The 12,670-nt window shown below is 47.7% G+C and overlaps 1 protein-coding gene across 3 annotated transcripts in view; it reads right to left on the reverse strand.

Moving 5' to 3' along the window:
- slc25a21 (solute carrier family 25 member 21) overlaps nucleotides 1-12,670 on the reverse strand; it is an 85,202-nt gene that overhangs the window by 12,700 nt on the left and 59,832 nt on the right. For all 3 annotated transcript variants that reach the window (XM_031580727.2, XM_012825003.3, XM_012825002.3), the window contains exon 4: nucleotides 3,552-3,635. In XM_031580727.2, coding sequence (XP_031436587.1) covers nucleotides 3,552-3,635 — 84 coding nt within the window. The remainder of the gene's footprint in view (nucleotides 1-3,551; nucleotides 3,636-12,670) is intronic.

Raw genomic sequence — 12,670 nt, forward strand, 5'->3', positions numbered from 1 at the left:
GTGTTATTTACTGTGTATGGGTGTGAATGTGTGTATGTGTAATATGTATGTGTAGTGTGTATGTGTAGTGTGTATGTGTAATATGTATGTGTAGTGTGTATGTGTGTAGTGTGTATGAGCAGGAGCCGAGGACAGCGTGGCGTGACCGGTGGATGTGAACTCCCAGTGCTGTATTGTGGAAACACGTCCTGCTGGCCGACTGAGATGTTCTCGGCTGATTTGCTCAAGGTGTAAATATTATTGTTTCTGTTTGAGTGCGATCGCGGCGATAACGCGCGCTGAGGGTGTGGATATACACGTTTACAAAGGCATCCACTGCGGTCCAGCGCTGCTCCTGACCCATGGCTAATTAGTATGACAAATGTGATCGGATGACACATTAACTTGATATCATCAACAGATGATGTGCTACTGTGATGGCAAGGCTTAGTGCTGGCTTTGAGACAATACAAGAGATGGGTACGATCACACACACTCACAGACCCCGACGACTCAGGCATTGTTGTTTCTTATTTGTGTGTGTGTGTGTGTGTGTGTGTGTATGCGTGTGTGAATATGGGGGAGGTGTGTGTGTGTTTGTGCAAATATGTTTCTTTGAAAGCAAAACGGAAGGACCCCCCTTTCCCCCTACCACATCCCCTTGTCCAAACACATGGCCAGATGCAAAAATGGAAGCCGCAAATGTCCCGGGTGTGGTCAGGGGTGACTGTTGCCAGGTGATAAACTAAAGCTGAAATTTTTGCAACAGGTCTGTCTAGTGACCCATTTGACTGTCCCCATTTGACTACTGCTTTGTAAAGCACACAGTGTAAAACACACGCGCGTTTTAGGCGACACTTAGATCTCTTAAACAAATCTGCCTCCTGTGTTTGGGTTCTCGGCGGGTCCACCTGTGTGTGTTTGCGCTCCTGAGGGCCTGCACGTGTGTGTGTGTGTGTGTGTGTGTGTGTGTGTGTCTCTCTCTGTGTGTCTGTGTGTGCTCATCATTTGCTTTTGATTTTCATAAAAACCATTTCTCTACCCAGGCCACAATTTTGACAGCCCACAAGAGGACATGAACAGAGGAAAGAAACCCACCAATTAAACAAATCAGGCAAACTAAAAAATCAAGTCTCCTCCCTGGCGGGACCTACAAGGCTTGTTCACCTGTGTGGTCTTTAACGATGTTTGAACAATTAAAACTGGCTGAAATGAGACATGTTCTGTGCATGTTTCTAATTAAAATTATGTAGCCATGACTATAGAGATCCTTTAGCATGCATTCTAGCTGTCGTAATGGAAAGATTGTTTCTCTTCTGACTTATTTTTTTTCTGCTGGCTGTTAGAAATGCACCTGTCCTGAGTGACCTTGACCAGTCCTTGTAAACATGCCAGCATGCTGCTTCTACAAATACTGCTAACCTCCAAAGGCCGTCAACCTTGACACTGTCTTCAGAAAACAGACAGAGGTAAGAGCTACAAACCCAAGGGGACATGAGAAAAACATCTTCATTTTCGTATCACACATTTTCATTTTCAAGTAAAATATAGCCTTTAGTCTTTGGTCTGTAATTGGTAATATATATATATATATATAGTGTGTTTTGTTATGCATTAAAATGTGTGTCATTGTGAAAATCTGGTGTGTTCAGTAACAATGTTTCATATATAAAAATGTCTCCTTTAAAAAGAGGACAGTTTGGTTTTAGAGTACTTCACTGGTATACGGTCATAAAACATAGTCAGAGACAAACAGCCAGGTGTCAAACAGCCAAGTTTAAAAAAATGTATATATTATCCTTCAAAACCTAAGAGTTTTGCTAACATTTGCCACAGTAGTCATTTTCCATTTTTACACTAATTGCTTTGTTGAAGCTTTGAGGCTCACATTTCCGTTCAAAAGAGCCAAGCAAACCAAGGAGGGATGGAGGCAAGAGAGAAAGAGGGGGAGAGAGAGAGAGGGAGAGAGAGAAAGAGGGGGAGAAAGAAGGGTGGGGAGGGGGAGAGAGGGAGAGAGAGAGAGGGGGAGAGAGGGAGAGAGAGAGAGAGAAGGGGGGGGGAGAGAGAGAGAGAGAGAGAGAGAGAGAGAGACTACTACCAGGGAAAAGTTTATTTTTAATAATAAGTGCGCCCAGCCTGTGGAATTTGTGTAAGGTGTAAGTGCTTCAGGCTGGTGGTTAATCCACCACAGGCGACTGGGCAGCCATCACACCCCTGAACAAGTGATAATTGGGTGAAAGGAAAGAAGATCTGGTGTTTGTGGTGTGTGAATCTTTGAGTGTGTGTGTGGAAGGGTATGTAACTGTATGCAAGTCACACACAAATTATGGGTTCCTACAGTGAAAGAATTTCAGAACTGACCAAGGGCTATCAATCAAGCCCAATTCAATGTCATTACTTGATTATAACAGTTTAAGCATTCATACAAATCTAGCTATTATAAGAAACAACATTTTGGAGGATGGGAAACCATGGACGAGGGTCGGAGAGGAGACAGAAATAGACAGTTATCTGAGAAAGTTTCATTATAAAGGTGATGTTACGGCCCCGGCTCGTGTGACCACAACAGAAAGAAAGGGAGGCGGACATTTTATAAAACGGACACAAACAACAAACACTAAGAGAGAGGGTGTGTCTAGGGGTGTATGGATGCGGATGTTGGCAGGGAACGTGTGAAAATCGACATGTCTAATTGAGGCTGCGTGTGTGTGTGAGAAAGATCTGAGGGCACGATCTACCTGCAGAGAAGGAGAACTGCACGATCAGAACAAAACAAACACAACAACAACAACAACACGATCAGGACAAATACCTAAAAATGTCAACGTGCTCAGCAAAGCAAATCATGGCCAGCTATTGACTGTCTAACTTGGATGTGCCGTGAAGCCTGATGGAGGGGCTTTTGACTCATGTCATTAAACCTTTTGATTAGTTGACTGTGGATATGTTAGTATACAAGCGCCCCACATTCTGCACATTCCTGTACACACTGTTCAGATGATCACAGAAAATGATGTACCAGTGAACGGCTCATTAAAAACGTTTGGCGTCATGTTTCACATTAAACAGCCGTTGACTAAGCAGTGCAGAGATAAGACAACATGGATGGAAATGAAGAGGTGTCCTCTTTCAGAGAAGTCCCTTTTCTTTCCAAACAACTTTCCACAGGGTGCGTCAGTTACCAGGTGACATTCAGCAGAGCAGATCTGACCTGTAGTACCAGGTAACTGAATAATTATGAATTACTTACTGAATACACCCACCCACACACACACACACACAAACACACACACACACACACACACACTTCAACGGGGTGTACACCTTAAACAAATGACAGTGGTACTTAACGTATTGGAAAATATCCATAAGACTGAATCTATAGAGGACACTGTATACAATACCTTAACGGAAAAGCCTCCTATAAAATGTACACCACAACAACTGGGTGTCAAATATGCATGTGGGTGCCTGGGTGAGGTGTGTGAACTGCTGAGGAGAGCCTGTTTTTTCCACGAGTGTTGCTGGCTCTGCTGGAGTCGGTGTGGAGGCGTGCGGGGTGTGGAACTCACCCTTCGCTGCCAAAGATGGTCCTGAAGCAGTGGCCCAGGCTCCGGTAGCTGTTGGGATCGCTTGTTCCTGTCTGGAGCTGAAACCTGATAAGACAGGGTTAGAAGAAAAAAAAACATGACTTCATGAAAAATATTTTTTTTAGCATTATTGCATTATTGTGTGTGAAGCTATTTAAAAAAAGGTACTGTTAATGTCAATGAGTTAAAAACATGTTTTAATGCATTATGACCCAATCCCAATTACCTGGTGATATCTGGTGATATCTGGTGGTCTTTATCAGTTTATTTATTATTTACAATTGCAAACTTCCTGAGTGGCGTATCCCTGAAGGACAATGTGCAAAACTGAACTCTCTCACAGCGCAGAGACTGAACTCTCTCTGAAGACTCGAGCCCATGAGAGGGCCTCGGTAGAGCAGACACCACACCACACCACACCACACCACACCACACCACACCACACCACACCACACCTCTCAGGTACCCTCTCTCTTCCACTCTTCTCTATTTCTTGTGACGCTTGTGTTCTTCAGGAAGCTCCCGTCACAAGTCCCCCTTGGTCACGGAAGAAGTCAAACATTTACTTAACCCTCTCCTTCTCCAATTAGCCGGCGAGTGCCACGCGCCTGTCCCCGCGCAGGGCCGAGTGTGTGCGGCGCCGGTGAACAGGCCAGTAACCTGGCGGTTACAGCTCTTCAGCTACGTGTAAACCTTTAATATGATTGAACAGGTTGAGAGCCCTTTTTTTGTTGTTATTGCAGAAAAAACAGCCCAGTAACTCCCCAATAAAGGTAACCAAGCGCTGTGTAAATGTTTTTAAGTGGAGAATGTGAGTATGGATTGTGTGTGTGTGTTCATGTGTGTGAAAATACATGTGTGTATGTGCGTGTGTAAATATTGGTAATTGGTGTTTGTGCATGACTGCGTGTTTGTGAGTCTTTGTCTCTGCGTGTGTAAATGTTTTAACGCGGTGGTGAAGGAGGGTAATGAATGTGTGTGTGTGTGTGTGTGTGGGAGGGGGGAGTGTGTGTGTGTGTGTGTGTGTGTGGGGGGGGGGGGGGGTGCATGTGAGGCTTTTAACACACAGCTAATGCAGTTGTTTTTTAGAAAAGCGAGTTTTTGGCAAATGGGGACTGATTTAGTGTCTATGTCTTTCAGAGATATTAAATGGAAGAGAAACAAAAAGATGGACAGGAGGTGTCAAGAAGTACAGATGATACTTGATGCCACAGACATGAATTGGTTAGATTCATTTTAGTGAGCTATGTTCAGTTTTCTATCGAAAGGGAATTGATCATATTTCATCTCTTTCATAGCTCTTAACACAGCAACATTATTATTATTATTAGACTGTAAGACATTTCTTGCTCTTGTAATGTGGTTTACCACTCTATGAAGGATCTCAAGGAAAATTGAATTTGAACAAATTCAATGAAGGCAACAATCACCTAAAAATGCTGTCTTTCTTGACAGCAGGAACAGATCAAAAACATTTCTTGAAAATGAACGTGAACAAAAGTACATGACAGGGAAAGTGAGAGGGACTGGGAGAGATGAGGGTGTGGGTGTGTGTGTGTTTGCGAGTGTATGTGTATGTGTGTGTGTGTGTGTGTGTGTGTGGGGGGGGGGGGGGGGGGGGGAGTTGGGAGGTTAGTGGAGAGCAGGAGGAAAGATTCTCCCTCATATGGCTTTGACTGCCGGGTCAGGAGGTCAGCAGTTAGTCGTCCACGCGGGTGCCTGATGGGGCCATAAAGGGCCCATGGTTTCAGCTGAGGGGAGGTGGAGGGCCAATGGGGTGAGCCAACCTTTTATATCACCCGACTATCCACCCAGGGTGTCTCCCAAAGAATCCAATATAGTAGATACACATATATCATTGAACCTGCGCCTGAAACCTAGTTAAAACTTGAAGGGCCCTCGGAGAGTGCAGGCCTCTGCCAAGGCCAATATGCCCCATCTCGCAATGTCAACGAAAGCGAGAAATAATTAGTGGATCCGCCCCGTCATTCTGATCCACTCCAACATGTTAAGGGGTCTTCCTTGGCCCATGCCACACTCCTCCACCAAGTTTCATGAAAATCGGCAAAGTAAGTTTTGCGTAATCCTGCTGACAAACAGACAGACAGACAGACAGACAAACAAACCGAAACCAAAAACATGACCTCCTTGGCAGGGGTAATAACATGAATGGAGGTCAGGTATCAATTTCAAGGAAGGCAGAGAAGAAGAGCAGGGAGAAGAGACATTGGGTATTATGGTATGGGGAAAGCAGAAATGTGTGTGTGTGTGTGTGTGTGTGTGTGTGTGTGTGTGTGTGTGTGTGTGTGTGTGTGTGTGTGTGTGTGTGTGTGTGTGTGTGTGTGTGTGTGTTGGTGGGTGGGTGGAGGGGCAGTGGTAGCCAGGGGGGCACAGACCCGGAAGATTTAAGAGCAGTAAGGCTTGTAAACAAATTTAAATCCAGCGTAATTGAAGGCACATGACTGCAGGGTCAAGGGATGCAAGGAGGCTACCGGGACATGTCTACCTCATGTCCAGTCTCTCTCTTGCTCTCATACACACACATTCTCATACACACATTCTCGCTTTCTTCTCCATAGTTGTTCATCCCTCCACTGTTCCTTTCTCTCATTCTCTGCACTCTTTCTCCCTCTCTCTCTCTCCCTCTCCCTCTCTCTCTGTGCTAGTCTTCGGTGGAGCGGCGGCAGGGCCGTGCCGCTCTCCTGCCCCTCTGACTCGCCTCCTGACCCCGGGGTCAACTCATTTCCTTGTGGCCCTTGCCTACCCCATCATAAAATGGTCCTGCCTCAGGAAAAAAGAGAGAGCAAGCAGGGGGGAAAGAGCGAGCGAAAGAGAAAGAGAGAGAGAGAGAGACGGAGGGAAAGAGACAGATAGAAAGAGAGAGAAGATGAGAGGATGAGTGGAACCTGGTAGCCTTGAGAGACAAGATGACTACTTTGAGTCCCTGAGCTCTCAGAGGTATACACACACACACACACACACACACACACACACACACACAGGAAGGCAAACTGAAGTTTACTGGTCTACACCCTGTGATCAGCCCCTACGTGGGCTCCTACTGACAGATAAGGAAGCCTGAGTCTCAGCGCCCAGACAGCCTGTGGGTGCCCAGGAGAGGGACGCGCTCAAGACGTCCGCTTTGATTGGCTTCTGCCCTCAGACCTTGGAAGTGTGGTGTCCTGTCGTAAAGTCAGCAGACGCAGGAAACGGCAGACGGGGTGGGAGAAGAAAGAGAAAAGGGGGAAAGAGAAAGAGAGAGACAAAGACAGATAGAACGAGAGAGAGAGAGAGAGAGACAGAGAAAGCCATGGGGCTCCATAACCTGCAGAGCCTCTCTCAGCGTCCCGTCAGCAGCGCCGCAGATATACACCCGGGCGATGACAGCTGTGAGTTCATCTGCACTGTTGCCACGGCTCCCAGCAGCCCTGCTTTTACAGGCCGGCCGCGGGTCCTGCGGTCGCCCAGGTGAGGGTGAAGGAGAGGCCAGGCGGCCCCGGAGCTTCTGAGAGCCGGAGGAGAGGAGCGCTCCAGGGCTAGATAAATACCCCCACCGCACACACACCTACCCCCGGTCTCCACCTGACCGAGCGCGCCCAATAAAAGGCACGAGGGCGGAATGGGCAAGCCGGGCAGTGGGGCTGAGGCAAATGAGTGATGGGGGTGGGGGTGAGGTGGGATGGGGTAGGCAGCGGGTGGAGGAGGGGGGGGGGGGGGAGCTGGCGCCCTCCCTCCGTTGGATGTGTTATTTTATAGAGAGCGGCGTGATGTTTCAGGGGCCGAGGGGTGGAGAGGGCGCAGGAGGCCGTGGCCCTCTAGGGGCCCGCGGGGAGTGGCCCCTGCAGTTCAGGTCCCCCCAGAAAACAGGGTGACAGGACAAGAGGATGGGTGAGCCCCAATAATGATGGTGTTAAAAAGAGAAAAGGGCCTGGGGGAGGCTGGGGAGAGGGGGGACTGGGTTGATCAAAAGGCTTCGGGTTTGATTGGCTGGGGTTTTTAAAGGGGCAGGCCGAATGGTTTAAAGAGTCTCTTAAATTTGCCTCGTTAAAAATAAAGGTATTCCCCCGCTACAGGACAGTGTCAAGGGGTCAAAATTACTGCACTGATCACATAAAAGTGTTTCAACTGAGGTAATCTCATATTAGCGAAATAATGAGTCATGAACGGAATAGAAACGGTGTCAACATTATCAACATAAAAGGCATGTTTTCAGTCATTAAAACTTTCATGGGATTTTCTGAGTCAACCTTCAGTGCTCACATACTTTGTACTCACACTTAAATTCATTATATCTTTGTACACGAAAAAAAAGAAAAAAAAAAGAAATCAGAGAGTCCCTTAATGGTGTGACTTCAGTCCAGAGGGTCCCCTCCAGAAGAGCAAGAAGGCCAAGAAGTCAAGACTCCAGAGGGGGAAAAAAAGCCAGGGCAAAGCTTCTTTTCACCCACGATCCACCGCGTAAGAGAATCCAGAAGGCAGCATTAAAAGAAAATCTATTTTTTACAGCCAGATAGTTAATTTTAATGAGCAGGATCATAAAGATGGCAGAAGTGCATAGCAACTGGTACGCCGGGTTAAAAGCTTGCCTAACCTAAATGATCCAGCATGGCAGAGGCGGTCGCGGCACCACCAATCACGCGCACTTCCCTCCTCGCGCGGAAGATAGGCCCACAACCAAACACTCTGGGCTGACGCCGGCTTAATGAGCGCGCTCCACCAAAACATTAGCACACTCTGGAGGGGAGAGGAAGCTCGAGGAACCGACGCAATCCATCACGGATGAAGGCCATGCCAATCAAGGGTTGCCCGGCGACCACTAATCTAAACGCTACTCCACTCACAGACCTGAGGCATGTTGGGCAATCCTGTGTGTTCTAAGATATGCCAGGAGATATGCAGAGAAAGAGAGAATGGTCAGTGATAGAATTGATTTAGAAAAACACTGTGAGTGAGCCCGACAATTGATGCTGAATAAATGTACTTATCTACAACTTCGAAGTCCTGAGGTAACTTGAGTGAATTTTTCACCTAACAGTGAGTAAGGGAGAGAAGGAGAGGAAGACAGAGAATGGTGAGTTTGGGAGAGAAAGACAGAAAGAGAGAGGCGGGTAAGTTAAAGAGAGAAAGACAGAAAGAGAGAGGCGGGTAAGTTAAAGAGAGAAAGACAGAAAGAGAGAGGCGGGTGAGTTAAGGAGAGAAAGACAGAAAGAGAGAATGGTCAGTTGGGGAGAGAGGCTAAGTGATACATGCAGTCTGCACGAGTCCAGGACACGAGAAGATAAAATATGAAAATAGACAGAAAGACAGAAAGAAACGCAGGATAGAGAGACGAAGGGGTTAGAGTGAGTGAGTAAAGAACAAACAGATAAAGGAGGGGAGAACGCTGGGCTGGGGGTGGGAAAGCGTGAGGAGGAACAGGGGGACGGGAAGTGATAAAAGCCTGGCGCTGATGAGCCGGCGGGTAGCCTGGGTCTGGTCTGGGCCAGGCCAGGTTGGGTTTCAGTCCCTCCACAGGTTCCCTCTGCACCCGGGGAGGGTGGGTCACGGCTAGCCCAGGTCAAAGAGGCAGAGGGAGGAGAGGCTTGCGCCCTTCCGCCATGCCAAGAATTACTCATCCAGCAAATAGGCTTCAACAGAATAGAACAGAACTCAATCTGGGGATTCGCATTGGGTCTAGAAACTAGAGACCACAGTTATATTTCTGTGCAACCAGTCAGGTTAATAAGTATGTTTTAATGTCCAGTAAAAGTCTTAATAATCCAAGCTAGTTCTAAGGTGTAAGTTATTGTGTCCTAATTTCTTAGGGCAATGAGCACCACGAATGGGCTTTGGCACATCAGCAACCCTGCAGTGAGGATAGGCAGGGATAAATAATCCTGCTCATGTTGTGAAATTAGCAAAATTATTTCGCCAAGTTATCAAATTACCTGGCGGGCTTCGCATGGCTCCTAATTAATATTAATAAAGTATCCATCTATCTATCTATCTATCTATCTATCATGTTGCCAGCCATGTTGCCAATCAATGAAATTAGGGCCCATTCAGTTAATTTGTGACTGCACTTCTAAGCCTTTATCTACCATAGATTCCATTCGCCAGTCCGCTTAAAAGGAGCCTGGTCTGGGATTCACCATATAGAGATGGCGTGTTGGACCCACAGGACCTGGACTGGAGCTGTGAAACCTCCTGTTGCGCTGCTTGCCATTTCACATTACGAGCCAAACTTAAAACAGGCTGTGTGGACGATGGTGTCACTAAACCACACAGATGCAACAGGGCGCGAACACATGCATGATAAATAATAATGCACAGGGTCCCAGTGAGCTGCAATGGCCCATTTTAAGGACGCCATAAAGGACTTGATGAGAACTCGTTTTTCTCTCGCGCCCGTTGGACGCCTCCTGGCATTCTGCGTTGTCCACCCTTCCATCTCTCTTTCTCTCTTTTTTTCTCTCTCTCTACCTTTCTCAGTGTGTTTTTACCATGGCCTGGTCAATGTAGGCAGGGGGCTGTGGAGCAGTAGTAACTTAAGGGCTCGAGTTTCAGGCGCAGGGGTCGCCGGGGTCGCTCGCTGTCCTCAGCTGCGTCGGCGCACGGCCAGGGCCCTTTGGGCTGCCTGCTGCTGCTGGGGGAGCCTTGCTCATCCTTACGCTGTTTCCGCACTTCAAAGTGGTCTCCTGTTTTTTCTTCAGGCAGCTGCAGGGCCAGTCACGGCTATTCTGCAGCATGCCCCCTGAGAACCGGGGTGTCTGTACACGAAGCTGACCCAGAGGCCGGAGTCGATGGCTCAGCTACTGTCTAATGTTTAAGTTTCAGATTGGCTGTTCCTCCACCTCGAGGGGAGCCATAAGGAGAGAACATGAGATGAGCTAAAGGAGCCGAGGAGCGGTGGAGGTATGTGGAGGTGCTGGTCACGGTGAAACAAGATGCATGTGTGTACTCTTCACAGTAGCAGTAGCAGTTATACAGGACCTGTGTTCTGGCTTGGGTCATGTTCCAACATTCCACCCTCCCCCTCGCCCCAGAATCTCCCCTCTCATCCCAATAGAGAGCATATAGAAAGTCCTACAAAACGCCCCAGAAATACATTGATGAAGCGGAGATACAGGAGGATGTGACAGGACGAGTGGAGGACACATGAAGATGTGAGGAGAGGAGGTGAGCAGAGGAGGTGAGAGAGAGGGATCAGAGAACACAGGGAAAGGAGAGAAAGAGATGCCAGGAGGTGTCAGGAGGATGGGAGGCCTGGAGGGAGGAGGAGAAGCAGGCAGGCACAGACACTGGTCACATGACCGGGTGGCCCAGGACCACTAAGCACATACCACAACTGGCATCAACTGGCACACCCCACACATCACCAGCTTTTGCTCTAAAATGTTTAACATCAACTGTGATATGTACTCCTAAACAGTGTGTGTGGATATATATATATATATGTATGGATATATATATATATCCATATATATACATATACATATACACACACACACACACACACACACTATATATATAGTGAGAGTATATTGTGAGAGTAGAAATATATACATATGTTAAGGCAAGTGCCAGCACAATGGAAACGTTCACATAGCTCAAGAAAGTGAACATTTTGTCCAGAAATGCATTTGTCTCTAAGCTCCAAGCTCTGTGAGAGAACATGTGAGGAGGAAAGCTGAAGAAAACAGGATAGAGAGAGTAAGTGAAAAGGATGGATAGAGAGAGGGATAGAGAGAGAGAGAGAGAGAGAGAGAGAGAGAGAGAAAGAGAGAGAAAGATACCCATAAAGGAGCCGTGTGTATGTAAGAGACAGGAAGTGCTGGAGATGGAAGCAGAGCCGGAGCTGACCAGAGGCAGGGTGAGGCGTGACGGGCATGACGGGCGTGCCGGGCGCTCTGACCTGCCCTCCCTCGTGCAGCTTTAACAGACTCGGCCGGCTCCCCCCTCTGCCAGGAGGCTTTGAGCCCCGCTGTTTAAAGCTTGTTTCAGGGATTCCACCAGAGGGGCAACGGGGTTCAGCGAACAGCGGGTGGGTTGGGTGTGGGGGGAGGTGGGGTGGGGAGGTGGGAGGTCGTGGAGGTGGAGGGGCGCAGCGGACCGGAGGAGCATCCTCCCCACTAACCTAACCCTTTACTGCTGCCACTGCCTCCCAGCAAGGCAGGACGTCATCAGTCAAAAGGGGCTCGTCAAACCCCTCCCCGTCCTCCATCAAGCCTTGGGCCCGGCACTTTCATGCGTGCTGGGATCAAATGGAAGTCGTGTCGTCATGACTACAGCTGCCAGGGGGTGACCCCAGGTTTTTCCAATCTGTTGCCAGCAGGGAGGAGCGTGCGGTGCGTGAATCAGGGGGCAGAGGGTGAGGAAGGCACGCTGTTTACTGGGCACACCAGGGCAATGGCTCCTGATGAAGCACACAACTCTCTGAGTCTCCATGACAGTGCCTTATGCTTAAAATCAAACAGGAAAACCGAATGCAGATGCATGTGTAGGATCCTAAAAGGCTAAGAGCTTAGGGATGTGGTGTAACAAGAGCCTCCTCATCTATTAGGTGTGAAAGCTTCCTCTATCTTTCTCTAGGATTCACCAAAGAATACAGAGCAGGTTGTCATGACAACTCCCACAATCAAAGATAGATAACAGGATGTCCTCTTCTACCTCGAAGACAACCATGACCAGTTCCAGAACCATATAACTGGCTGGTTATGGAAGAGATTCTGTCCAGTCAGAACCTAAACAGAACCATGTCAACCCTGCTCAGGTAATAAGGGGAATTCTTACTGTGGTTCAGGGATGAGGGGAGTATGATGACAAACAAGAGTCTGAAGTTTAAACACTCGGCAGGAGAAAAGAGACACTGTCAGATTACATCCTGTCCTCTAAACGTCCTGATAATGTTTGAAAACATAAGGGAGGAAAATGCGAAGAGGAAGATAAAACAAAAGACAAAAACAGAGTAAATGAAAACAAAACAAATAAATAAACCTGTCAGACTTCAATTGGGACTTTTATCACGTTTTTAGGGAAGATCATTACAAAGAAAACAGAGAGTGTGCTTTTAACCCTCACCCTGGGAGTACGAGAAAAAGAGAGAGAGAAAATAAGACAGA

Source organism: Clupea harengus, chromosome 14 (assembly GCF_900700415.2).
Source record: "Clupea harengus chromosome 14, Ch_v2.0.2, whole genome shotgun sequence".
Lineage (NCBI taxonomy): Eukaryota > Metazoa > Chordata > Actinopteri > Clupeiformes > Clupeidae > Clupea > Clupea harengus.